This window comes from Myiozetetes cayanensis, unplaced genomic scaffold (genome assembly GCF_022539395.1).
Source record: "Myiozetetes cayanensis isolate MyiCay16 unplaced genomic scaffold, myiCay2020 scf2-11, whole genome shotgun sequence".
NCBI classification, from domain to species: Eukaryota; Metazoa; Chordata; class Aves; order Passeriformes; family Tyrannidae; genus Myiozetetes; species Myiozetetes cayanensis.
In genome coordinates this window covers 34,709,544-34,734,885 of record NW_026087411.1, presented here as the reverse complement: position 1 = coordinate 34,734,885, position 25,342 = coordinate 34,709,544, and the positions used below count along the sequence as shown (strand labels likewise).

The 25,342-nt window shown below is 40.9% G+C and overlaps 1 protein-coding gene across 1 annotated transcript; it reads right to left on the bottom strand.

Moving 5' to 3' along the window:
• Window positions 1-1,448: 1,448 nt before the first annotated feature.
• On the bottom strand, window positions 1,449-25,342 carry LOC126639908 (protein ELYS-like). Its single transcript, XM_050315251.1, has 25 exons — window positions 25,317-25,342; window positions 18,679-18,805; window positions 17,223-17,476; window positions 16,649-16,829; window positions 15,658-15,865; window positions 14,917-15,033; window positions 14,202-14,286; window positions 12,337-12,487; window positions 10,966-11,098; window positions 10,697-10,878; window positions 10,172-10,233; window positions 9,272-9,400; window positions 7,888-7,978; window positions 7,712-7,801; window positions 7,409-7,549; window positions 6,792-6,923; window positions 6,416-6,509; window positions 5,907-6,030; window positions 5,748-5,804; window positions 4,442-4,588; window positions 3,503-3,690; window positions 3,183-3,327; window positions 2,954-3,085; window positions 1,688-1,835; window positions 1,449-1,603 (listed from the first exon to the last, which is right to left on the bottom strand). Exons 2-25 carry the CDS (start codon window positions 18,797-18,799, stop codon window positions 1,449-1,451), a joined length of 3,267 nt encoding a protein of 1,088 aa, XP_050171208.1. The 5' UTR covers window positions 18,800-18,805; window positions 25,317-25,342.

The following is a 25,342-nucleotide window of genomic DNA, read 5'->3' as shown; positions in this document are numbered from 1 at the left end:
GCAAAAAGGTCAAGTCAGGGTTCATTGCCTTGCCATGGTATTAGTTTGATGGCAGTGAATAGAAATGCAGCTTAACAAACACAAACAACTGATGACTAAAATAACTGCAAAAATCATCACTGAATTTGACAGATACTTGGCTGATACTGCTTAGCTGTCATTCACATAACTGGATTAAGAATCTGAAGCATGCAGATTTGGCTTCTAGAAATGCATGTCAAACTACACAGAGCTACTTAGCACTTAAATGCTGAGATAGTTAAGCTACAAATTGCATCTTCTAAATAGCTAAGTGTAGACTGAAATGTCCAAGTTTAATTTACTTCGTCCCATGCAATAAAAATAAGTGCATTTCTCAAAGCTATGGGACAAGCTGCAACTGAGAACTAAACTTCCATCTTCAAGACTGTTCTCAACTTACTGCTTCCAATATGTTTTTGGTTTGGTTAGGTTGATACCAGCTTTTTGATACAAACCTTAGCCACAAGAGGAGTCTCCAGTAATTTCAGCTTTGATGCTCCTGGAGAATTCTTTTCTGAGATAGAGCGATGTGTCTTTGATTTCAGTGGGATGGATACCACAAAAGAAGTAGAAGCTCTGCATGGTGTCTGCCAGCTTTCATCCTGTGCCGTAGAACAGGAAGGAACAGGACGAACCACCAAATCCAGCAATCTGTTAAGACACACGACGTAAACTATGAACATAAATAAATAAATGAAAAAAATGCTATATTCATCTGAGATGATACAGAACAAAAACATTCAATGGTCAACAAGTGCAGGTGAAGCCTCACTGCTGGGGTGCTGTATCAGGATCACAAACAAGTGACAGGCACTTTGGGGTGTCAAAGTCTATATACCAACAGCTTGATGGTAGTCAAGGTTTTAGTCTCAGCTGTCCTAAACTCTGTAAGCACATTTACATGTATTTGCATAACTAAGATTGTTATACAAAAACAGTTTCTCTATTACTTCTGAGGAGCCCCTGGTGGTCTAGTGGTAAGGGCACGGCGCTATCACCGCCGAGGCCCGGGTTCGATTCCCGGTCAGGGCCACTCCCGGGCAGGTGGAGCTCGTTAGCCCTTAAAGGCAACCCACCTACATCCTAAGGACCTCGCTGCCACCGTCCAAGCTCGCTTGGCCCCGGCAGATGAACCTTAGGATTAAAGGGTGGGCTCAGTTCCGCGCACACTGTGTCTCACCTAAAAAAATCCAATGCGCAGGCTGGAAGGTGTAAAGACCTTCCCGGGATCTTCGCTTGCGAAGACTGGCCATTATTATTACTTCTGATGAATTGATTCATAAATGTTACATATTGTAAGTGCAAAAACGTGAAACAAAGCTTTATTTACATGTACCTTCACACCAAATCCCTAATTCAGATTTCTCTCTTTCACTCTCTCTTCCCCCAAAAATGTAGCTCAAGAGTGAACTCTGCAAAAACGCTGCTTACCTGTAATATTGTGAGATACTTGTTTTCTGCTCATTTCCCAACCATACTTCTCTAAATTTGGACAATACTTTACTGATGAAAGTTGCTCGTGTATGCACATTTCCTGCATTAGCCTGTCGTGTTACTGCTGATAATGCCTTTGGCCTTGGGACTGTAAAGCAAGAGAGAAAAAATATCAGCCTTGTGTAATCAAGGTGATGACTGGTTGTTGATATTTCCCCCCTCTAAAAGTTACCTTCTCTTAAGACTGATGAAGGCAAACGGTAAGGCTTGGCTCTCTCTACAGCCAGCTTCCTTTGAACGGTAGGCAGGACCTTGCTATATTGGTCTAACAGAGAATTTCTGGCAACTGCTCTCTCTCTCAAGTGAGGATCACGATCATTCTGATAAATGAAATGAGTAAAGCTGCAAGTTATTTACAAGAGGTTCATTGCATGGAACTATCTCTGCTTTTCCTAATTGGGGCCTAAATTTGCTCAACAGACACAATAAAGTACATCCACTGCACAGAACTGCAGCAAGTTCTATCTAGCTGCACACCTGTTTCAACCAGTAGTTGAAAAGTGCAAGGAAGATGGGAATAACAACAGAACCTGCAACTCCCATTTAAAACTACTCTGGCACTCTATAGAGCTTAATTCTTATGTACTTGGTATCACCTGCAATTTTCAAATGGCTTACAGAAGGGAAGTTTTCCCCTGGTTTTCCTGAAATGCTAATGTCCAAGATGACTGACTACACAGGGCAACTGCAAAGTATGTTGGACAGAATTATGGGAAAATTAAAACAAGTTAGCAAAAGCTGCTTACACAAACCTTCTGGTTGTAACACAGTTTTCATGTGCAGGACCTAAACATTCCAAGACCACCTTATGAGTTTGATTTACTGGAAAACTATGGTTCCAGAAAACAGCAAATGTATTAAAGATCCCCAATGGAAGCTCACATAACACAAAATTTCATCTTAATATTTTTTAGAAACATAGGTAAGAATTTACGTCATAAAAGTAACATGAAGGTTGTGGAATCACAGAGCTTGCGCTTAAATTAGAGAAAGTAATTAAAAAACCACAAATCACTAACCAAAATCCACTATGTGTATTTTACCTGTGGAGCATCTAGACTGCTCTCAGCTTGAAAAATGAAATTGTGTGCAAGACACAGTATACAACATGCATTTCATTCCACAGAAATGAGTGACACAAACAACTTCCATAGTGTAAGCCATGCATAGCAAAGGGATCTGAGGAACTGAAGGAACAGATGGGCTGGTAAGAAAAGATACATATTTATTCCTCAGATGCAAACAGTTTTAAGTGGAGTCAGCCATGGTCTGTAATATTTAATTTATAATTTCACACAGCAGTTTTGCCATAGTAAAATTATTCCTAGTCTTTCAAGGAATGATACAAGAAACAAAGCAGGCCTTTTACTGAGGACTATCAAAACCGGTTAGTTACACCAAGAGAAACTTGCACACTCAGCAGGACTTCTACCCTTACCAGGAGATTAACCTTCATTGTCTGATTCAGCTGCAGTGCAGGGATATAGTTGGCACGCTGCAGATGGTGGACTAAAAGGAATTCGTGATTCTGAACACCAGCATTGGTCTGCAAAAACTTCTCCAGACACTCCTGTAAGAAATAACACAGTACAAAAATCTATTATGAGTCTGCCTCTTCTCTTGCCAAAGAGACGATTAAGACCTTTTTTTATCTTCTCCAAACTTACTTTTTCAGTGTCTGTGAACGGCAGCTTCAGTAAATCTTCCATTAGCCCCATCTCCTGACAGATTTCATACATGTGCTTTAACAGCTCTTCGACGTTTAACTTAGTGGTGTGTTGCTGCAACAGACCCCAAGCCTCCACCATGCACCTGTAGTTAATTTTTGGGAGAGGGACAGGAATGGGAACAGTATAACCAAAATGACACCCCAAAGTCATTGTACTCATTCAAAGATTAAAGGAAATGTAGAGGAACACAACTTGCATTATCTCTTCTCCCCTTTCCCAGTATCTGAATGCCAAAACACTGGGATAGATTTCCTTACCTATTGGACAACAACACAGTGAGGAAAAGCCGCACTTCACTGCTGCTTGACATGGATGGCTTCATCATCTGCATGTACCTGAGGGCTCGCCTGTGCTCTCCTTGGCACATGAGGGACTGAATAATTCTCGTGTGCTGCCACGGCACAGTTTTGATTGTAGCTGGATGAAAGAGCAGGGCCAGAGAATTCTGCACAAGTCAGAGATCACGTTTGTTACAATATTTGCAGACACACGTGCAACACATACAGTCCACGCTTTCTTAAGCAAGGCTGGAGGTGGCTTAAACTGACTGAGATGTCTAATGAAATGTTTGATCCAGGACATGTCAATAAACATTCTTCAGTATTTGTACAGAAAAAATTCAGTTAGCCATATGGAACAAAGTGAGTGTTTTAAAAGGAGTAATTCAGACTTTTCTACGTTAACAAATCTTTGTGCACAAATATTCCTTTTTTACAAATGCATTACTAAATAATAAGTTACTCTACAAACAAATTGTTTCTAGTGACATGGTGACAGGCAAAGGAAAACCTCCAGCATCAGGAAGAAAAGGAATTAGGTTCAAAAGTCACTTCTGCAATCTTCCATCTCAAATCTTGCTGCTATCATCATAGATACCACATTTAAAGTACCAAAATACTGTTTATGAGAAAGTGTTCACCTGGTCTGCTGAAAACCTCCTACAGTAGATAATAGCTTTGAAAATTCAAATATCAAGCATTATTGAAGTCGACTACTCCTGTGTTTTAATTAACTTCCCGTCAAACTAGTTGAAGCAAAATTTATAATCATGACATTGCTGGAGAGGTCAGAGCAACGTTACAAAACAAGCTTTATTGTTGTAGTACATTCTAATAGCTAAGAATCAATTTTTAAAAATAATTTTATTGATTACAGTACGCTGCAATGTGTATCTAAGTAAACTGTTACATACTCACTTCATAATCATTGTGATCTAGAAGCCAAAACCCTTGAATAAGCTTAACGAGACCCCAAGGGATAGCAAAGGCAGTTAGAAAAGAGTCAATTACACTTTCTGTTTTATCCGGAGAGGTATGCATGATATCCAACAGCAAATAAATTGTCTGAGAGTGAGTGCCTAATTAAGGTGAATAAATTGGTAAGAACAATAATTTATCACATTACATTTAGCAAAACAATGACATGAGAATATAAAAATGGTAGGAAGCAGAACATACTTATTAGTCTTGCCATTTTAAGCTATTATAACCTGAAGGTCATCAGGTCCTAACCACAAATTGCATTCTGAAAAAACAGCCAGAAATAAACACTCCTGGATTTCTGTAAGACAATCATAAAAGCCAAATCTGGGCATTTAAATACTGCCATAATAAACTCAGGCTCCTGTTTTAGTCAGTGGAGCTAGCAGTTGAACATCCAACTAATTAATTATTAATTATTTTGTATACTCTGGAAATGAGGAAAAATAACTATATAAATTATGGTGCCCTTAAAATACAACTTAGCACTGAATAATTGAAACTAGATTTAAAATGGTGTGTGGATCCTGCATTTGAAGTGTCATTTTCCCTTCCTGACATCAGTTGTTAGGGACATACTCTAATAAGACAGTGTGGGAGTACAACATTGTTTGAAGCCCTTGCTCTCTAGGCTCCCTTTTCATGTTACCCAACAAACCACAAAAGCAGGTCTGCATGGTCCAGCAGCATAAAAATTACGTTTCCACCCCATGACTCCACTCTTCTCCCTCTTTATTATTCTGTGTGCCTGGCAACTTTCAACACAACCAAAACAAGCAGAGATAGCTGGGATGGAAAATGGATGATTCTGGCAAAATCAGGTACTGGACAACCACTGTTAGGAATCCTTTTGCTCTGAAGCAGCACCTTTCAGTGCACCATTCTAACATGCAGTCATTTGCTACAGATATGGGTACTTAAAATTTAAGAACTGGAAAATTTTGAGAAAAACTAGGGGAAGTTTTTAACTTGAACTTCTTTAGGGAACCTGTTTTCTCATATCAGAAAAGACTTTGCAATACAACATTTAAAGGAAAAAAAAAAAAGGAAATCAGAAAAGATCCAAACTAGAAAGAAATAAAGCAATGCTTCTGTCCAGGACTTAATTCTATACTAAATGTGTTCACTCACATTGTGTTTGAAGTATACATTTAAAAACACTGGTAAACACATACGTGACAAACACATAAGAACATTTATGTGCCTATTCTGAAGGTGCAATGGCAAAAACTGGAAAGGATACAATTGCATGTTTGTCGCTTTCTTCAACGTTTTCCAGCAAATAGAGATCCAGCAGTGCCTGAAATGAAAGATTAAAAGGTTTTCTGTTGCTCCTGTCTTTCAAAAGACTTTGGGGACTGATGCTGCTGCTGCTGCTGCTTTCAGTGAACAGAACACTCACATGTAAACTAGCAGGTGGGTATTTCCCAGTTCCTCCTTCATCTCTCTGCCACAACTTCTCAACTTGGTCTCCTAACTGGGAAACCATTCCATCAATCATCAAGCAGTCAGAATCCCATTTGCCTCTACAACAAAAAGCAGCAAGAATTTAGACAGAATAAACCACTAATTCCAGCCTCCCAGTGTAACAGATTTCCACCAGTCAAAACAAAAAAAATCCCTCCTATGAGTCAAAGAAAGGAACACACCTACACAGGCATGATTATGGTTTGAAATGCACATGGTAGATATTTCTGTGTTGGAGGAAAGATGGTCTTTACATCACAAGGAATTAGTAAAGGAGTCTAAAGTAGAAATCCAAGAGAAAAGTTGCAGGTTTCTAGGTTTTCTTTGCTGTTGTATTACATGCAATCCCAAGGATGCACAGGCAAAGGGGTTTAAGTGGAAAAAGATGTCCTCTCCTAGAGTCTAACAGAGGAAGCTTTTCTAGAGCTTTCCTGCAAGTCTTACCTTGATAAACGCTCGAGTTTCTGTCGGTGACCAGTATAGTAGCTCTGAATCAAAGGATAGTTGTAGAAAGGTCTAGACAAATGCATGTGGTCATCTACAGCCAATAAAGTAAAAGCAAGTTAAAGAAGTAAGACCACTTCTTTAAGTGTTTTTTCTCAAGTACAATATTAAATAAGCAACTACCAAAGGGAACGGTTTTTTGAACATGACGTGAACATTCATAAAACAGATGTGGGCTGATAATAGAATTTGTAATCTATTTAAATGAAGAGCACTTCCAAGTTGTATTTTCACCTCGAGTAAGAAACAAAAGGTCCAGAAAATAAAATGCTTCTACTGTAAAAACAAGTGTTCCGGTATTACAGTTTAGGCTTACCTAGATCCTCAGAAGGGAGACTGGACCGACAGAACCAGATGACCACTTGTGCATACAAAGAAAGGAGGTTAGTTACCAGTTGCTTATTTGTCAAGTCTGTAAAACCCGAAAAAAGACATGAGATGATAAAGCCTGAACTGTTAGATACACTCAGGAAAAAGACATTTGTTTTTCACATAGGAGAAATTTTTACTATAGCAAAGGGATGTTGATGCCAACAACAATTTCTAATAACAGAAGCTACAGAAGCTCAAGGAACTTACAAGTTACTCATTTTGGCTTCCTTTATATTTTCTAGCCATTTGCACACAACTATAAATTGCTAGCCAAGAGTTAAGAATACTTTTCAGCATTACCACACACAGTTGCTTACACAGCTCACTGCTGAATCAATGCAGCCTCCCCTACCCACTCACATCAACTCCACAACCAGCCATTCCCCTGAAATCAAAACATCTTAAATCATAGTCCCAACTTCTCAGATTTAAGCCCCTCATCCCACCTCAATCTGATTCTCTCCCAACCATCCAAAACAGCAAAAGCTCCACACTTACAACCCAAGCATCCTTCCAAATCTTCATCAAACACACCAAAGATTTAGCAGTGCTATCACCAACCTTTCTCAGTAAGCTCTCGTGCTTCTGTCAGAAAACAGTTTAAGACTGTGCTAAGGCTGCTCAAAAGCAACTGGCAGTGCTGAAGGGACTGTAAGGTCTGTGGGTCAATGAAGTTGCAGGAGCCGTCAAACAGCGGAACACCTTGTCAAGAATAAATATTACATCATTAGTCCACAGAGCAACTGCAGAGTTCCAAAGGATACTTAAAGAACCGTGGGCAGTATCATGTCCTGGCAGATCACGGAATAAGATCCTTTAGGAAGGATTATTTTAGGTTTCAAAAATGACAACATGAGTACTCACATATTTGGTCCAGTTCATCTTTTGTACAGACTACTTTGTTCCATGTCCACTCGAGAACAAACCATAAATTAACAGTAGAACTTGGCTGCTCTTTAAAAAGAGAAAGCAGAAAAGAAATAAATACACAGTTTCAAACTAAAACATACAGAACATAAAAATAATATAAGGGGCACTACCTTCAGAAGTCCAGTGTTTAATACATCCAGTCAGAAGTTCTGAAGAACCTGTCTGGACAGCAGCTGACAATACTGCTTCCAACTGCTCCTCCTAAACAGACAGAACAGACAAAATAAAATGAGAACCTCACAAGCTTCTGATACCTTTTGAACCATCCACAGAAGTGTTTATTTCTAACTGGAAACTCATGCAGACATCACAAAGTCAACTAGTGCACATGCAACTAATTCCACATTCTTTCTCTTAATTCTAGCCCTGCCTGGACTCCTTGTTGGTCTGAGGAACACAGCAAAAATTTCCTCTGACATTTCAACTTCCTGCAGGTTAATTCCAATCTGCATTTGCGTGCCTCTGTGTTTTAGTCTCCATTTATTGAGTTCCAAGGAACTATTTTCAGTAACATCTTGTGCTAATACCCCTGATGCACTTTGTGCACATTTGCCATCAGGAACAGGTGAAGGGGACAGAACTAAAACGACTGTGTCTGCACAGAAACAGTGAAGCTCAGGTCAAGCAGCACAACATGAAGCAACTTTGACACCCAAAACATTAAGTTTTGTTAAAGTGCCGGAAGAGAAGTGAAATGTCTAAATTATAAGGGGTTGAGATTTCAGGCAGTTCAAATACTGCAGCATAACATCATGGCAATCTTTGAGAAGGCCAATGTATTCGTATGCATACACATGGGATATAAGGTAGCAGCTTATTTCAGCTGGTGTTCAGATGCTTCTTTCATGTGAAATGATCCTGTATAACATTTTACATTTTCCTTTTTATTTTCCTCTATGTTTGTTGTTTTGGTTTTCTTAAATTCAACACATTTGCTTCCTAGATGATTTCATTACATTCAAGGAGATTTCTACACATTAGAAAACATTTTTTTCTGAAAATGGCTTTGAAACAAGGAAACACATCAAATACTACTTACAGTGGCAAACAAAACTCTAAACCAAGCTTCTTGACCCTAATTCTGAAATTTATCTTTCTAGCACTCAAAAGCAATCCCCAGTCAAATGCATAATAACAAGTCTCCAAACAATATAGTCACAATTCAGCGAAGGTCGTCACAAAATGTTTTGCTTTCCCAAGTTATTTCCAAACCAGAATTAATACCAGAACATCTTATCAGAATATAAGAGCCTTCATCAGGCTTGCAAAATAAGTGTTCTGTGGGCTGGGTCATCTTCCAAAGAGGGCTGTTCCCAGTTAAACTCAGTTGTTTGAATCTAACAATACTTTTACTTTTCCTAACTAAAGGCAACACCTGCCTTTAAATGCAAATTGCAAAACACATAAAAATCAGATGATCATGTCTTGTAGCCTCTACGCTCCCATCACACAATATGGATGTATTTTCCCCTGGATTCCCCAGCGTACACTAACCTGACTCAAACTTGATGGCTGGACATCAACCAGCCCTGGAGTCAGCAAGTCACCTACAAGACACCTGGTGTAGCTGTCATGAATGGCTTCACTTATTAAGGAATCAGATTTCTTCAAAAACTTTGGCTTCTGAAACATGAGTCAAAACCCACTGATTAAAACAGTATTAATACTCCATCACTAAGGTGGAAGCACCAAAATAACAGTTCAAGTTTATAAAAAATATACTGTAGAAGAAAATATGAAAATATCAGCCATTGCAATGCTAAAGGAAGGATTTCCTAGTTTCTCTATCACTACACAGGCCCTGCCTTTTCACTGACCACTGACACAAAGTACATTCTGTAGAAAATAAAGCTAACACACAACTTTAAATCACACTTTGGAAGATCCCATCTATGCTTGTTTGTGCAGAAGCTGATTCAAGCTGGAATATTTAGTGAGCTGGAACTTAATTTGAAAGGATTTGTCACAAGCTGTGCAGTGGCTCAGAAGTTATAATTTGGCCAAGGTGGGGAGAAAAATGATTAATTTCTTCTTTGACAGTTAAATAATTTTTCCTTTTCTCCATTCTGTCCTCCTTTCTCAAGTTAATCAGGGATCAAAACCTAACTCCAGACTGTGCAGGCAGTTTGACTGATGGGCAATGAAGTAACTGCTTTCCCCAACTTCTACAACACTTTTGTTCTTACTCCAACAGCAACACTGCATTCCTTTCTAGGCATTCTATCTCTACCTGTGCTTCCCTGAAACAGTACTATTTGCATAAAACTGGCAGGACATAATTGCAGTTGTGCATGTGGACAGACAGGATGAACATAATGATCTCCAACCCTGAAGGCAATGCAAACCTAGAGAAGGTTCATTTCATCCTCAACATAGATACAGTAAAAAAGTCACCTCTTTCTGGGAGCTGGTGCAAGTCACGTGAACGACTCCTGAGTTCAGCAAGCACGTAACATCTGCAGAAACAAGGAGTGTTCAATAGCCTTCCATGCTCTCACAGTATGACCTGTTTCTGTTCTTTACATAGCAGAATCTGGAAAGACATACCCTGAGTGCCTCTTTTCTTCATCATATGACTTACAAATTTCCTTTAAAAAATTATTTTTGTCTGTAGAAACTTTATCTGTAGAGCTACCCAGGTGCTGTGCTTTGTGCCTCAGCTCAAAGTCATTTCATCTTGTAACCACCAGCCCTTCACAGGCTACGTTACAAAAGCACCAAAACTCAGCAGACTGTCAGATACGTTTCACAGGATTGAAGACCTTGTTAGTGCGAGGTGACCAGAGTTAGGTTTGTGAAGGTTTAGAGGTTTTTTTATTTGGTTTGGTTGTTGCCTGATAAACAAGGAACAAGATAACATCCAAGTGGCATTTGACCTCAGTTGAAATTTGTCACTATTCAAAGCAGTGAAATACCTACCAAAGTTATAGGTGCTTGGATTAAAAAACTGCTCAGGTGGTGGATAAGAAGGAGGAACTCCCCGACTTAAACTCCGCTCGTGTACCAGAATATCCAAAATGAGGTTTGGAGAAGTCAGGCTTATTACAGTATCCAGTGACCACAATGCAAAGTAGGGGCAATCATGAAGGAATTCTTCTGGCCTTAAAGAAAACAGGTGCAGAAGCTAAACACCAACTTTCAAATTATTTACTTGTGGGGATATTGAAAACCACTGAATAAAAACCTACCTCAGTGAGTCTGGCATTTGAGCATGATACCAGCGATTGATGTCAAATACACCCAAATAAACAGATGGTTTTTCATGACCGTGTGTTTTCACTTGCCAACTCAAGATTGATACACTGGTGTCAGGAGAGACTCCTGCCAAAGACAAGACATTGTTTCTTAATGTAGAAAATACATGGTATCTGTTGTTTTTAAAACACCACCTTCTATTTTGGTTTAATTCTCTTAAATTTCACTGATGAAACCCAACACCCAAGAATGATAAAAACAATTTAGAGAATATCAAACATTTCAGTAATAGGTTTCAGTCATACTGTCTCTTTTGTTTGTTCAAATTATATTTGTTCTAAACCAAATCAAATACATAATTATTAACTAATTAAGTTTTACACGCTAGATGAATAGTTTAGGGGGAAAATAAGCTAGGAGCACATATATAGATAGTTTTAGAAAGTTCATCTTTCTAAAGATTTATTTATCTTTACTTTTATACAGTTGTATCACTCAGCTAGAATGATTAATTTCCAGATTTGTCTCAATTACAAGTTCAAAGGATAACTCCAGCATATTCAGATTGAAATAACAGTATTATCACACTAAATAAATAAATAAATATAAAAATTAAAGACACAATCAAGACATTGGAATAAAGATTTTAACACAAAACATTCATAGTGTTCTATTTTGGTTCTCTCAATATGCGGAATGCTCTGTCTTCCCTGCTGAGAATGCACTCTCTAGACACAAAGTAAAGTATGTGAATATCCTCCGCAGGCCTGCAGTGTTGCAAGGGGTTCTTGAACCTCATACAGTTGGCCAACCCATCAATCCAGCCTGTCCAGATCCCTCTGCAGAGCCTTCCTACTCTCCAGCAGATCAACACTCCTGTCCAAGGTGATCCCAAACCGACTGAGGGTGCACTTGATCCCCTCATCCAGATCATTGATAAAGGTATCCCATAGGACTGGCCTCAATGCTGAGCCCTGGGAAACACCACTAGTGACCGGCTGCCAGCTGGATGCAGCCATAGGTCTGAATGGGGGAAAAATCCTCAGGTAACACTCCTGAGCAGTAGAGAGAATGATCTTGCTGTTCAAAGATGACAGCTGGCAGAATAAACTGACTGACCAGCATTATGAAGATGACCCCACTATACATCCCTCTAGCATGTCAGCAAGAGTAAAATAAAACCTATTTTTCCCTTTAAAGAATGATGTCCAGAGGAATAAAAAAGTCCCACATAACTTAAGCATCCAATTTCTTTTAAATAAGCCCAATAAGCTTGGCTAGACAGCAGGTACAGAACAGCACTCAGTGCTTAGATTCCCAAACCATGCAGTTTAGAATAACCAAACATGGACATCAGAACAAACCTTCACTAACACTGTCCTCTCTGTCAACATGGTTGCAAAATTTTTCTATGGTCTGAAAGCTGAGGAATTTAGTATTGCTGGTCTGACCTCCCAAGGGAAAGATCCCATCAGTGAGATCTAAACTGTACAGTTTAACGCAGTATTTAAAATCCTGGGGGAAAAAATTGAAGAAGAGAGAAAAGGTCACTTTGAGATAAAAACACACATTATACCTCAATATGAAATAATGAAAATATCTAATATGATATGTGTATTGTAATGTGTATTTCCTATGAATAGAAACTACATCTGACATGCAAGATAATTAAGTGTCAAATCATAATGGGCAAGTTTGGCTATTAAAAAAAAAAAAAAAAGAAAATCTTTTTAGCACTTCCCTAACATTAGTCAGATCTCTTACCAGCTCCTCCTCTAATCTTGTAGGAGACTAATGGGTGAGATATCCCTCAATTCCTTATAAAGAGAGGGCATGGACTGCACATGGACAATGCGTTTAGGATCACAAATTACTACAGAGTAAGCAACCTCTTTGATATACAAAGAAGTGGACATATAGAAAAGATTGTCAGGAACCTCTGATATCACCATTTTCTAAGAAAACATTAACTGAAATACTGTCTTTCCAAATATAACATCCATTCAAACTGTCTACCATACAATATGTGAATACTGTATGTACTTCTGAGGGTTGAAAGTCTAACATTAAATACACCACAGCTCTCTCAGGTTACAAACACAATAACATTATTTAATCACCTTGTGTGCTTTTTTTTTTTAAAGAGTGTCACTGTCAGAGATGATGCATTTTAAAGGAACATCCCCTTCTGCAAACACCCAACCTTTGTCTGTTCAAAAGCAGCACTTCCAAATGAGGAAGTTTTCCTATATATAAGGAGAAAGGGACAAAATTTAAACTCTTTCAAAAAATTCAAAATGCCCAGTCCCTATAGAGTACAACACTTGAAGAATCACCTCAATTTCACTCCATACCCTGTGAGAAAATGCAAGATGAACTACCAAAGTAGGAGGAAAGACTTACTCTGAATTAAGATTACTTTCCCACCAAAAAGATCTTGGAAGAGTTTCAAGCACACTACTGAACAGAATTATGCATTATACAGGTGCCTCTCATATATGTTGGACATCTGAGACCTAATGATGCCTCATTTATATTTTAAACACAATCATCTCTGGAACCAGTTCTAAAAATTGACAGAGACTCTTTGACCAAATCATACCACTGTTCATTGCATTTACATCTTTTGCTGGCTGTAGCCAGCAAAATTCTTCAGGGGCAACCCAACCAAAAAGTAAAACAGTTATATTTACAGCTACTGAGTTTCAGGATCAACGCTTAAGAGACATTTGTAGGTATGTGTTGCTTGAAGTCCAGCTGACTGAGGTCAAAAGAAAAACAGGACTGTAAAACGGAGATCGGAAGTGTATTATATATATACATTATATATATATATATGACCATATTTTAAGAAAGGGAGACAGACAATCTTCCTCAAGTCTACAGTTTGGTTACACAAAGCTATTGGAAGTCCTGTCTTCTCTTCCTACTTGCCATTCATGTGATGTTTAAATAATTTCATTGTAAGAGTTGTTTCCTCTTCAGGAATTGAAAGTGTACAGGTTCTTTGCAGATGAATGTAGTTGGAACACATAGCTTTGTAGTATAAAATTGTATGACTTGGTTTTGAAAAGTATGGACAAAAGACATGTCCAAAAAACTCACCAAAAGACTTTTTTTTTTCCTTCACTTCCTCTCTGAAGTTTCATTGTAAATATTAGCCTGACCAACTTAACTGATACTCAAGGAAAACTGATCTTTTCATGTCTCACATACAAGCACGTCTTACCTCATACATGACTTGTCCAGATTCCAGGCATTTTCTGCCACCAAATGCTAACTGCAACAGATGTAAACTCAGAGCATTCCCTTCACTGAAAAAGATATAAATTAGGAAATTTGATTACAAAGCTACTTTACAGTCCTCATTATCATTTTAATAGATCCAGGCTGAAACTTACTCAAAAACATGCTCTTGCTGAAAAGAAAAACACTGCTTTCAAACACATGATATTTGGTCACATTTAGCCACTAAAACAGAAAGAAGACAATTTTGACACTGACAGATTCCATACCATTGGAAAGTTCCAATATATTGTATGGACTTAACATTTTTGGAAATAGCTCTATATAGTGTTCTCCATCAAAACTGCTTTGAAGTCAAACTGAAGGCTGCCACTCTATGAACAGCTGGGGCTGATTAAACAGCTTGCTGAGGCTGAGACAAAGAGGTATCTCTCTCCTTCCCACGTGCACTGCACCCTTCCACACTCTGACTTGATTTCTTAGCCCAGCAGGAAACCATTGATTTGTCTGCTCAACACTGTTTGTTTTCTGCCAGGGAAGCCAAACTGGCTCACAAAGGCTCCAAAGACTGCTGAAGCTGTCACAAGGCGACCAGCAATACTTTCACCTCTCTCCTTTAGGGACAGCTGTATGTGAACAAATTATTAAAAAAAAAAAAAAAAAAGCAAAATCAGTGGCTTATGATAAATTTTATTCACCTTTGTTGTGTAGACTGAACAGCCCACAAGTAGCAACAATTGCGAAGATCACTCTCAGGCTCTTGAAAAGCAAGAGCACAGACAGGAATCCTTCCTCCTCCAAGCCTAGTGTAGTGCCTACATTTTTGAAAAAAAAAAAAATTGAATCATGTGCATCCTTGCCTTGGAATGGGTTAACCCATTCTACATTTCAAGGTTGAATGTAGAAAAGGATGTGTTATCAGGCACAGATTAGCTATTGATTTTTCATGTCTCACTTATTTAATTCTGGATACTTTAAAGAATATTGTCACAAAAATCCCATTATTCACATACTGAAGCCGCTCAGTGTACGCCCTAATTGCAGTAACTCGTTCTGAAAGATACATTCTAAAACCTTTTACATCAAACAACACCCATTACCTAATTTCGCTGAATACTACTGGATAGAACAAAGTGCCTTATAAAAATCAGATCTATTGCATCCCTACTGTCTGACATGACTCAAAGCAGCATGCTTTCCACAATTCCTCAATCCACAGACACAATAAGGAGAGCAATCTTAGTCCACTGCAGAGAAGGTGCTCCACATCGCCCATATAATACCTAATATTTACTTCAAATTAGGATTTCTGAACATTCCAAGGTTATACTCAACATTTCAGTCATGGAAAAAGGTCTCTTGAAGTTAACATACTTTCTGAAGCAAAAAATCGAGACCACTGCATCTCCAAGTGTGGCCAAGTGGAACGCAGTACTTACGCCCTCTTCAAAGTTCCCATATTTCCCAGTGACAGGTAGCCATCGGAAAAACCCACAACGAGCTGATTGCTTCTGCTTATGTAGCTCAGGGTTGACACTGCTGTTCCTGAAGGACTTCGTAATTGAAAACAGAGATGCCTCCCTGCTCTGGTCACAGCTTCTCTTCTTTGTGGAACTTCAGCAGGAATTCTAATGACAACTTCTAGATCTGCACACATAAAAGCAGGCAATACATGAGCGTGTTATGCCATTTCGGTTGCATTTTAGACTCATGTGAAAACACGGATAAACTAATTCTACCATCCCAGGTAAAATACCCATTTCTGCAAAACCTTTTTTGCTGTTTCTGTATCAATTCAAAGAACAGAAGAGCTCTTCAATTGGACAGGTACTCTCACTCCTATTTCAAAACCAGGTACAAGTGTAACCTTTGTAGACAAATTCTACTTGGACTCCATAAATCAGGACTTTGGGCCTCAGATAAATCTACCTGAAGGGACATCAACACCTGAAGCTGCTCCTGAAATAGCCAAAACAGTCTATGCAAGCTGAATACACAACTTACAGAGTTCATTCAATGCAAGATTTTTTCATAAGTCAGATTCATTTTAAAGGCCAAAGTTTGCCCCAAGTCTATTAATGGAAAAGGGAGAACATTCCCAAGAAATTTGGTACCTCTGACACAACTCCCTGTCAGGCAGCTGCACTGGCTCAGATGGTAAAATTTCTACATCCCAAGTATCACAGTGACAAAGGGATCTGGGTGGGAAGAAGCATTTACAACACCAGGAGGAGTACTAAGCCACTCCCAGTTTTGATCAGGTCAGGACCATAGGATGTCAAACTGCCATCTGCAACCCGTAGGCAGAAGTGTCAGAAACGTCCTTAGTGAACCTGCACTCTGCTATCTTCACAGTGGGTTCCATGCTGGTTTTCTACAAGACAAAAATTTTCTTACTTCTAAATTCAAATTCAAAAACTGCAGGCTTACCTGATGCTTCTACTTCATTCTGACTGCAAGATAAATCATCCAAACGAAGGTCAACCAGAAGTACACGACCAACATCTGTAGCCACTGCTGCCACTCCAAAAAGCCATCGCAGGCTCTGATGTAGGTGCCGAGTGCTCACACTGGCTCCTCCATCATTGCTTATGGGTTCTATTGCAGTTACCTACAGGAAAACTACAAGTTAACATTGAAGCTGTTTGACAAGATAAATAGTAATGACTCAGAAGTGCAGCCAGCAGTTAGCACATCAGAAAAACAAGAAAGTACAGGATCATAAGAAAAACAAGAAAAACAGTTCTGAAATATGCAGCCATTTTAAACTCACACACAAAAAAATAGTCCAGAAAAACATGATGCTGATTAAAGCCTTAGAAGAATAATGACAAAAATGCAGAAAGGGATGTTGAGAAAAAGGCTCTACTGGGTACTCCAAAGTGACAATACAGTAATACAGTACAGAAAACATGTCTTAAAAGAGATGCTCGGAGCTTTTCCTGAAATAGGACTGTGTAGAAGCTAACAACACAAAACCTTCCTTTCCCCAAAAAGTACATACCCTGCCTGGAAGAACAACTGCTTTAACCACTCTGGAGATCCCAAGGTCGTACAGACAGAGAACACTTCCCTCGGCTTCTTCCAACCCAACCAGGAGTCCACTTCTCTTCTGCCACGAAAACTCCTTTACCACGCGAACGGTGGGAGGCTGCTCATTGACTCCGCTGAAACGATACGCAGAGAGCCGCTCTCCTGTCACAGAGTTCACCACCTCCAGCTGAGGACCACACGCCAGCCACGCCAGGCCACTTCTCCCTGTAAGACAGAAGAAAGCTGACCAAACAAATCCCAGGCAGAAGGCGGAAACAACGGAAAAGTCACTGTCGCTGCACCTCCCCTTCAACAAATGCACCAAAGAGAGCAAGACCGACTTACCTACTTCTGGACAATCAGTGAAAATCACCCATTGCAATCCTCAGGCAGCACCTCCTACAACTAACAACCTCAGTGTTTTGCATTTGTACTTGTCATTCCTGTGCTCAACAACACTGACTCTCTGGGATAAAGATTACAATACATTGACCTCCAGTCTTTATTTGGCCTGGGTTTGCTACAAACCACCACCAAACGCACACAGGAACACAAGTTGTAAAGCATACTTCAATATAACCCATCTAAAACAATTCATTCCCAATTTATTAATTTTACTTCACGCATCACTACTCTGGGAAGGGATTGGGACATCAACAGCAAATTATCTTCAAATGGGCACTGCATGCACAAGTCTAAACTTCTGCAAGTGCTGATCACAGAAAGAATTCAATACCTGTTGCTTCCCTGAAGAACTTCAAGCTCAAAGGAAGGATTAGCTCCAGTACTGCACTTACAGTCAGGTAAGTAAGATTCTACCTGGTCTTAACACAAGCTCAGACACCCAGAGAGACATCCAGCTTGACTTTCAGGTTGCCTAGAAAGTCAACTACCTAATCTACTTAGCTGCTTTCAGCAACTCTCACTGCATCCTCCTCTGCATCCTATTAAATACTTTGGAAATCTGTGGGCAGTGCTTAACAGAGCTGTCCTCTCCCTTCTGTCTTTTCACTCAGACTGGAGAAGAAAAAGCAGCATGTTCTGCCTCTGTAACATTGTAGAAGAACTATTTCTGCATGGGATGTTATGACAGACAGAGCTTGAGCTGGTACAAAGAAATACGGCTCAAAACAAAACCACTGCTTTTTTCAAAACTGCCTTCTATTCCATTCAAAACTGAGGAGAATTCATTGACTCAGTAAGGTCATGGTATAAATTATTTTAATAGCACAAGATTGGTGCAGGCTTTTGTAATTTCAGTGCTGAACTCTACTGATGGTTTAATATTAGCATTTCTAGTTGTTAAAATATCCTGCTTTTTCGATCAGAACCTGATGCATTTTAACAGAACCAACCTGATGCTACGACCCCGTGCTTCAGGTAGTAACAACTTTGTATGAAGACCAAATCTAAAGGAAAATGCTCACCTCCAGAAAACTTCCCACACAGTACAGAGTCTAGGGTGGTCTCAGCTTCCTTAAGTGCCTCAACAGTCACCTCTGGAAACTGCAGCAGACTGCTCGTTACCTGAGCTGTTAGGTCTCGCATTCTTCACTGAAAATAAAGAAAAAAAGGCAAAATGAGTCTCATGTCAGCCATAAATATTTTTGACAGTGACCCAAGTTTCATCAGTATGCAGTGAAGAATCTCCTATACATCACCTCTACTATGCATTAAAAAACTTCTCAGTAGGAGGTATAATTTTCCATTTGTCCTCTCCCTTGATTTAATACTTTAATACTTTAATATTTGTTGTCAATTGTCTTCTAGTAGATATCACACATCATTCATGTCTTATTTACTTTTTATACTGCTAATGTTTTGAAGCAATACAGACTTTCATAGCTCATCAATTACACGTACTTTTCCATTACACTCAGGAGGTAAACATAACATAGTGCTTCAAAATACTCGTGTTTTTCTGTACTGAGATCCTCATATTCCTTATTGCTTCCCATTCTTCCTATTGCCTTTCCTTATCACTCTGCAGTATTTGACAAAAATTTCTAGGCCTTGAGGGGGCATGCACAAGGACCAGAAGGTTATTCTATACCACCTAACTTCATTGCTGGGGGTGGGGAGAAAGGGAGTCTCTTCCAGGGAGAAGGGCTCTCTTCCAGTCGGAGTGGTGTGGCTGCAGTTGGTTGGCTCAGGTTCCACAATGAAAATTTTCCATGTAAATCACTGCCTCTCTTTTGTACACTTTCATTATTAATATTGTTCATGTTACTCAGGAACTTCATTTTCTTATCCTATTTCTGTTTCCAGTAAATTGTTCTTATCTCAACCTGTGATTTTTACCTCTGTGCCTCTAATTCTCCTCTCCGGGACACCGTGGAAGAGGGGGAAGTGGTAGCGTTGTGTGGTTTTAGTGGGAGTGTTAAATTGGAGAATACCATTCCTAAACCACAAAGGACTATCAGACAGTTTCACACCTCTGCAGGTGCCCCACAAGAGTTCATGTTTCAGTATGTCAAGACAAATTTTTTTGTGGAAAAACCGAAGAGCTGAACTGACCTACAGGATTAAATAGGTGGCTAAACATGAGACATTCCATACACATGGAAATACAAATTACTTTAAGTATCTATATTTTGCACATTGTCTGAGTTATAGAAGAGACCTCTGGAAGACAAGACAGATTCAATTATCTTGTTCAAACAGCACTGCTTTCTTCATACCATCTCGAGATATTACACACAGGTCACTGTGCCTGGGTTGTGCTCCTGTATCTGCTGCTGGAGTGACAACAACAGGAAGCACGGGAAGCACAGGAAGGGTAACTCAGGGTCCTGCTCTAAGCACAAGTCAACATTTGAAGAATAATGTTGCTGATGGCAAAGCCACTATTGCAGGACGCTGCTGCAGCCAGGCCTGACCACTCTGCCAGCATTCACTGCTAGCACAGAGCAAGTTCCAAATGGGACAACTTATTTGCAGTAGTTTTGCTGGGTTTCCTTTCGGGTACTTGCCATCAGTTCCAAGTGACAACTTCTGCACTGCATCCAGGGCCTCCAGAGAGTAAAGAGCCCCACAATTTCACCAGCATTCTGACTTAACTGTAAGGATTTAATGGATATATTTTAGGAGTGACCTTTAACACCAAAGACTAAGGCAGGTGCATCTAGTTGGGGAATAGCATCTCCAAAATGTTTCTGTGTGTGTGCCCATTGCCTTTGAGGAATGTTCACTGGTTCCATCTGCTTTACACCCTCCCTTCAGGTATTGAAATGAATTGATGAGATCCCCCCTGAGCCTTCTCTTCTCCAGGCTGAACGGTTCCAGCCTCTCCTCAGAGAAGAGGTGCTCCAATCCCCTCTAACCACCTCTGTGGCCCTTTGCTGCACTCTTTCCACTACCTTCATCTCTCTCTTACATTGGGGAGCCCACACCTGGACACAGCATTCCAACTGTGGCCTCACCAGTGCTGGACTAGAGGAAGGATCACTTCCCTCCACCTCCTGGAAACGTTCCTCCAGCTCAGGAGACCATCAGCCCTCTGCTGCAGGGACAGCAAGGTGCTGGCTCACCATCACTCAACATCCCACTGCCTTTCCTGCCAAGCTCTTTCCAGTTGGGCAGCCCCCAGCACATACTGGTGCCTGGGGTTGCCTGGGGTTGTTCCTCCCCTGGTGCAGGACTTTGCGCTTCCCCTTGTTGAACTGCAGGAGGTTCCTGTCAGTTTATTTCTCAAGCCTGACAGAGTCCCTCTGGGTACCAGCAAGACCCATGGGTCTATCACCACTCTTCCCAATTTTGTATCATCAGCCAGCTTGCTGAGAGCACACTCTGCCCCATTGTCCAGATCATTAATGAAAACAATGAACAATGACCACCACCCACCCGCCCCAAAATTGTCTATCAGAGTTCTATGGTCAGGTGTTTTTCACTCAAGTGCAGTGTACAGATTCTTTTGCAGAGTTTGCACAGGTGCTCCACAAGCTCTCCAAGAAGCAGAAACATACAGCAGAAGTTGAAGAGAAAGGAATTTAGCACTCTGTCCCAATAGCCCCAACAGCTAAGACACTGTATCTGATGCAGACCAAAGATTTGATTTTCCTTTAAATAAGAGAATAAGCAAAAGCAACACAGATAAGAATTGGGCACTAGAGCAAATTTACCAAGCTATCTCCTATGGTTCTTGTCCAACATGACTCTACTTTCATTCAAGAGTTGCATCCTGTCTAATGTGGCTAAGCTAGTAAAAGTCCATGAAGTCAGTTCTGAAATGATGCTTGTCTTTACATTCCTTGGCTGACTTGGACAGAGAGACATAGATGCCAAGTGTCTCAGTACAGAGCACACCATTACACTATCTCACTGCCTGCCCCTCCCAGCACAAATTCTAGAATCTTCATTGGCCTTCTGGAACCACTGGCAGTCATCTTGTCCAGTCCCTGCTGTTCAAGTAGGGTCACCTGGAGCAGGCTGCCCAGCAGCATATCCAGATAAATCTGGAATATCTAATTCCCAAACAGGATTTTAAACCCAACAATCTGACAAGCTCAACTGCAGAAACATTTGCATCCCGTGCAACAGGCCCTGGTGTTTGGTGACTCGCTCTTACCAATTTGAGGATTCCATTCTCTCACCCACACAACTAAAACAATGTCAACCACCAAAGGCCTGTCACCACTCTTTCTCTAAAACTATATCCAACACCTTACTAGCCAGAAGACACTGAATTAACAGAAGCCTGATCATGCTAATTGCACTGACTTGAAAAAGACAACCCAGACACATGGACCAGGAAAGAGAGCTGAGGCAGCACGTGAATGAGGAGCTGTCCTCCGCAGCACAGGATGCAGAGCTGTGCCCAAACGCTGGGACAGCTGCCAGTCAAGGCTTACACCGTCACACAGACCGACCGGCCCCGCAAAGGCACCTGAATGGCCACGCTTGGCCATACACCCCACACCGAGTGCAGCAGTTTACGCCAGCAACTTTGCTGCACGATGCTTTGCTTCCTGCAAAGAGACCCCCACAAATCGCACTGGATTCCTGTGAAACTGTGCCCTCCCCATTACACCCATCCCTCGTCCTGCAATCATCATTCCTTGCACAGAGAGCATTTCCCGCCTCCTCTACTTGGCAGTTCCCAACAGTTCACAGAGAGCAGCCGGGAGGGGAGCAGTGTGGGCGGCCCCTTCAGCGAAGGTGTGCATTGAAAGCCTTATTAATCAAATCATCAGATCCCTTGACTCCCAGAGCAGCAAATCACACACTGCTTGCCTCTTACACACCACGGCCTCCTGCTGAAGTGCTTCTGCCTGGCTGAACAATGGCCACGTTGTTGTCATGCACTCGCAGGGTGCATGCTCAGCCTCGCTACTTTCAGAAACAGTATATATATATATATATATAACCTGCATAAGGGTACCTGCAATGCGAGAGCATACGCTACATTATGGTGTTCAGGTCATAGGAAGGCCCCGGTGCCAGCAGCAGGTGGGAATTGCTGCAAATCACGCCGAAGCAGCAGTTAACAGAACTTACGTAACGATGAGCGGAAGGTTGGGAGCTCGGTAACAAGTCCAACCGGCCCAACACAGCTTGTTCAGAAACACGTTGTACAGCTTACATAACCAGGGCTAACAACTTCATATGCAACACTTTTCCGATTAATATGTATATCCCTGGTTAATAAATATGTGTATCACCTTGAGCCAGGCATGCACCTCAGGCAGAGTTATCCCCCCTGTGTGTCCAGCTCCGTAACAAGGTAATGTCTACTTCTTGATACTACACGGGTTTTAAGGAGTTTTATTCCTGAATTTTGGTGACAGGACCACAGGTCATTGTGCGAGTGTCAGCAACCAAAGTCAGGTCACGGGGCACAGAGGCCCATCCGTGTGTGCAGTGTCAGCAAGTGGGGCAGTGAGGGTCTCAGTGCCAGGAGCTGGGCTGGAGACCACAGGGATGGGTCACGTGTATCCAAGCTGCCAGCAAGCGAAGGGGGGTGTATTTTCCCCTTGCCATATCACAGAATCAACTAGGCTGGAAAAGACCGCTGAGGTCTTACATTGAGTCCATGTAAAGTGGTAGCAGACTTCAGGGCAGGCTAGCCAGTAAGTAGGAGGAAAAACCAGTCTCTGGGAAGATGAAGTGTTTCAGGCAGAGGGCAGGGATGCAGCCCAGGGTGGGGGCACAGCCAATTGCTGGGCTAGAAGCTGTGCTGAGCTTTCCGGGTGTATGTAAATGCAGGTGTGTGTGGGAACCTACAGGCAAGGGAGGGGGATTTTGGTGAGTTGCCACAGTGCTAGATGGGAGGTGTCAAAGGCACAGCCCTGGTTCTAGGAATCTATACAGCCAGACATGTTGTTGCCATGCACGTGCACGGTGCACGCTCAGCCTCACTCCTGGCCAAACCTGCCAAGAGGAAAGCAGCAGCCACGTCCATGGGACTAGGACAAAAACACCTCCAAGGTATGGAGTGCACCAAGGCAGGCTCCTGTGACCAGGAAGGAAGATGTCCTGGGTCAGCAGATTTGTAACAGCCCGTCACTACTTGGGCAGGAACTGACATCAAATGTTAACCTTCACAAAGGTAAATTCATTAACTTTAAAAAACCACCAAAACCCAACCTGTTCTGTACCAGCTTAAAGGTTGAGAATTAAAATTAAAAATAAAGATCCAGGACATGATTTTTTTACTCCCTCTGTCCAAGACCTGTCTTAAACAGGAGTAACTCAGATTCTATTAGGGCTATGCATTTCCATGTTGATATGCGAAGCGAGATGGGAAGGAGTGAGTTTTCACTGTTGTGTTTATCCCAGGGACGCACAGGGGATGATGTCAAAGGGAAACAGCAACATGTTCACAAATTGTATCCTTACATTATTTTGTGGGCACAGAGCTGGGGAGGTTGGTTAGGGAAAACAAAGTGCTCTTTCTTCAGGGAAGTAACACAGGAGTAATTCACAAGCAGCCACCAGTCACCAGGGTGGTATTATTGTAGATAGAAGGCACTACGGCACAGGAGTGAAGGTTTCTGCTTACAGTAGTGCTATAATCCACTCGACTATAAGCACAGCAGGACTAGTGATGGAGTGGGAGCACCCAGCAGCTACAAAAGCTGTATTAAGACTGAAAAAAAGACTTCTAATGCATAGAGAGGTATGGCACAATAAAGCTTCTGTCCTATACAAAGTTGTACAGAAGAAAGCATCAATTTTCTTTACTGAGGTGCTAGAACGACTTTCTCCTTAATACCCTGTGCAAGAGTGAAGTTAGGAAGCATAAAGAATATTAAAGATCAGTGTTTGAAGAGTTGTTTTAAAAGAGGTTACTATAACCTGACATTTTTGGTTCTAATACTAGGAATCAGTTAATTACACCCTTGACAAATTGTTAGGGTTTATCTGTAAATCTAGCTGTAATATATCAACTTCTAATTCAACACTATTTTATAGGATCCACAATGGCTTTACTCTAAGTTGCTCCATATACTCAGTTTTTAATTTTTCCCAATTTGAAGTTAACTGATTCTTTTATAGCACAACCTGGAAAATTCTTGGAAATAAATGATGCTTTGTGCTACTCCCACACGGTATTGCTTGATCTTTCCCTGATGTCAGATGACTTTGAAGAGCTCTTTACACACAACAGGCACCAGGCCACTGCTTGCACCATAAACAATCATCCAATAGCTCTTCTCCGGACTGGTCTGATTGTACACCAGCAGAGCAGCATTATAACCTGACCACGTGTTCTCCAGCACTCCATGCCCAAAACCACAAAATGCCCCACTCTAAAAACAAAAACCCCACCAAACCACCAAGTGCAGCCTCTTCACAGATGTGCAAGCGCTGCTGTCCAGTTAAGTGTCCCCACTAAGAGTTTAAATTAGCAATCAAGATTTGCAAAAATGCTTGAAAGTAGCAGAGTTGCAGGATGTCAAAAATGTAGATAACATCTAGGTAACACTTCAAACCAGTAAACAAACCAGACATTTGCATTACATTTATGTGAATGTTAATAAGGAGATATTAAAAAAACCTGATCAGTCTACAACAGTATATTAGCTAAAACTAACTTTAGTTGGTTCTTTGAGTAAAATCTTACCTGGCCTGTGTAACTGCTGGATCCTG

Bases quoted from the DNA above. Each gene is read 5' to 3' on its own strand.
- LOC126639908 (XM_050315251.1), bottom strand. From the start codon at position 18,799: ATGCGAGACCTAACAGCTCAGGTAACGAGCAGTCTGCTGCAGTTTCCA. The intron at 15,866-16,648 runs GTAAGCCTGCAG...TTATGTGTGCAG, and splicing joins GAATGAAGTAGAAGCATCAG to ATCTAGAAGTTGTCATTAGA. The intron at 6,924-7,408 runs GTTGGTGATAGC...CTAACAGTTCAG, and splicing joins ACGAGAGCTTACTGAGAAAG to GCTTTATCATCTCATGTCTT.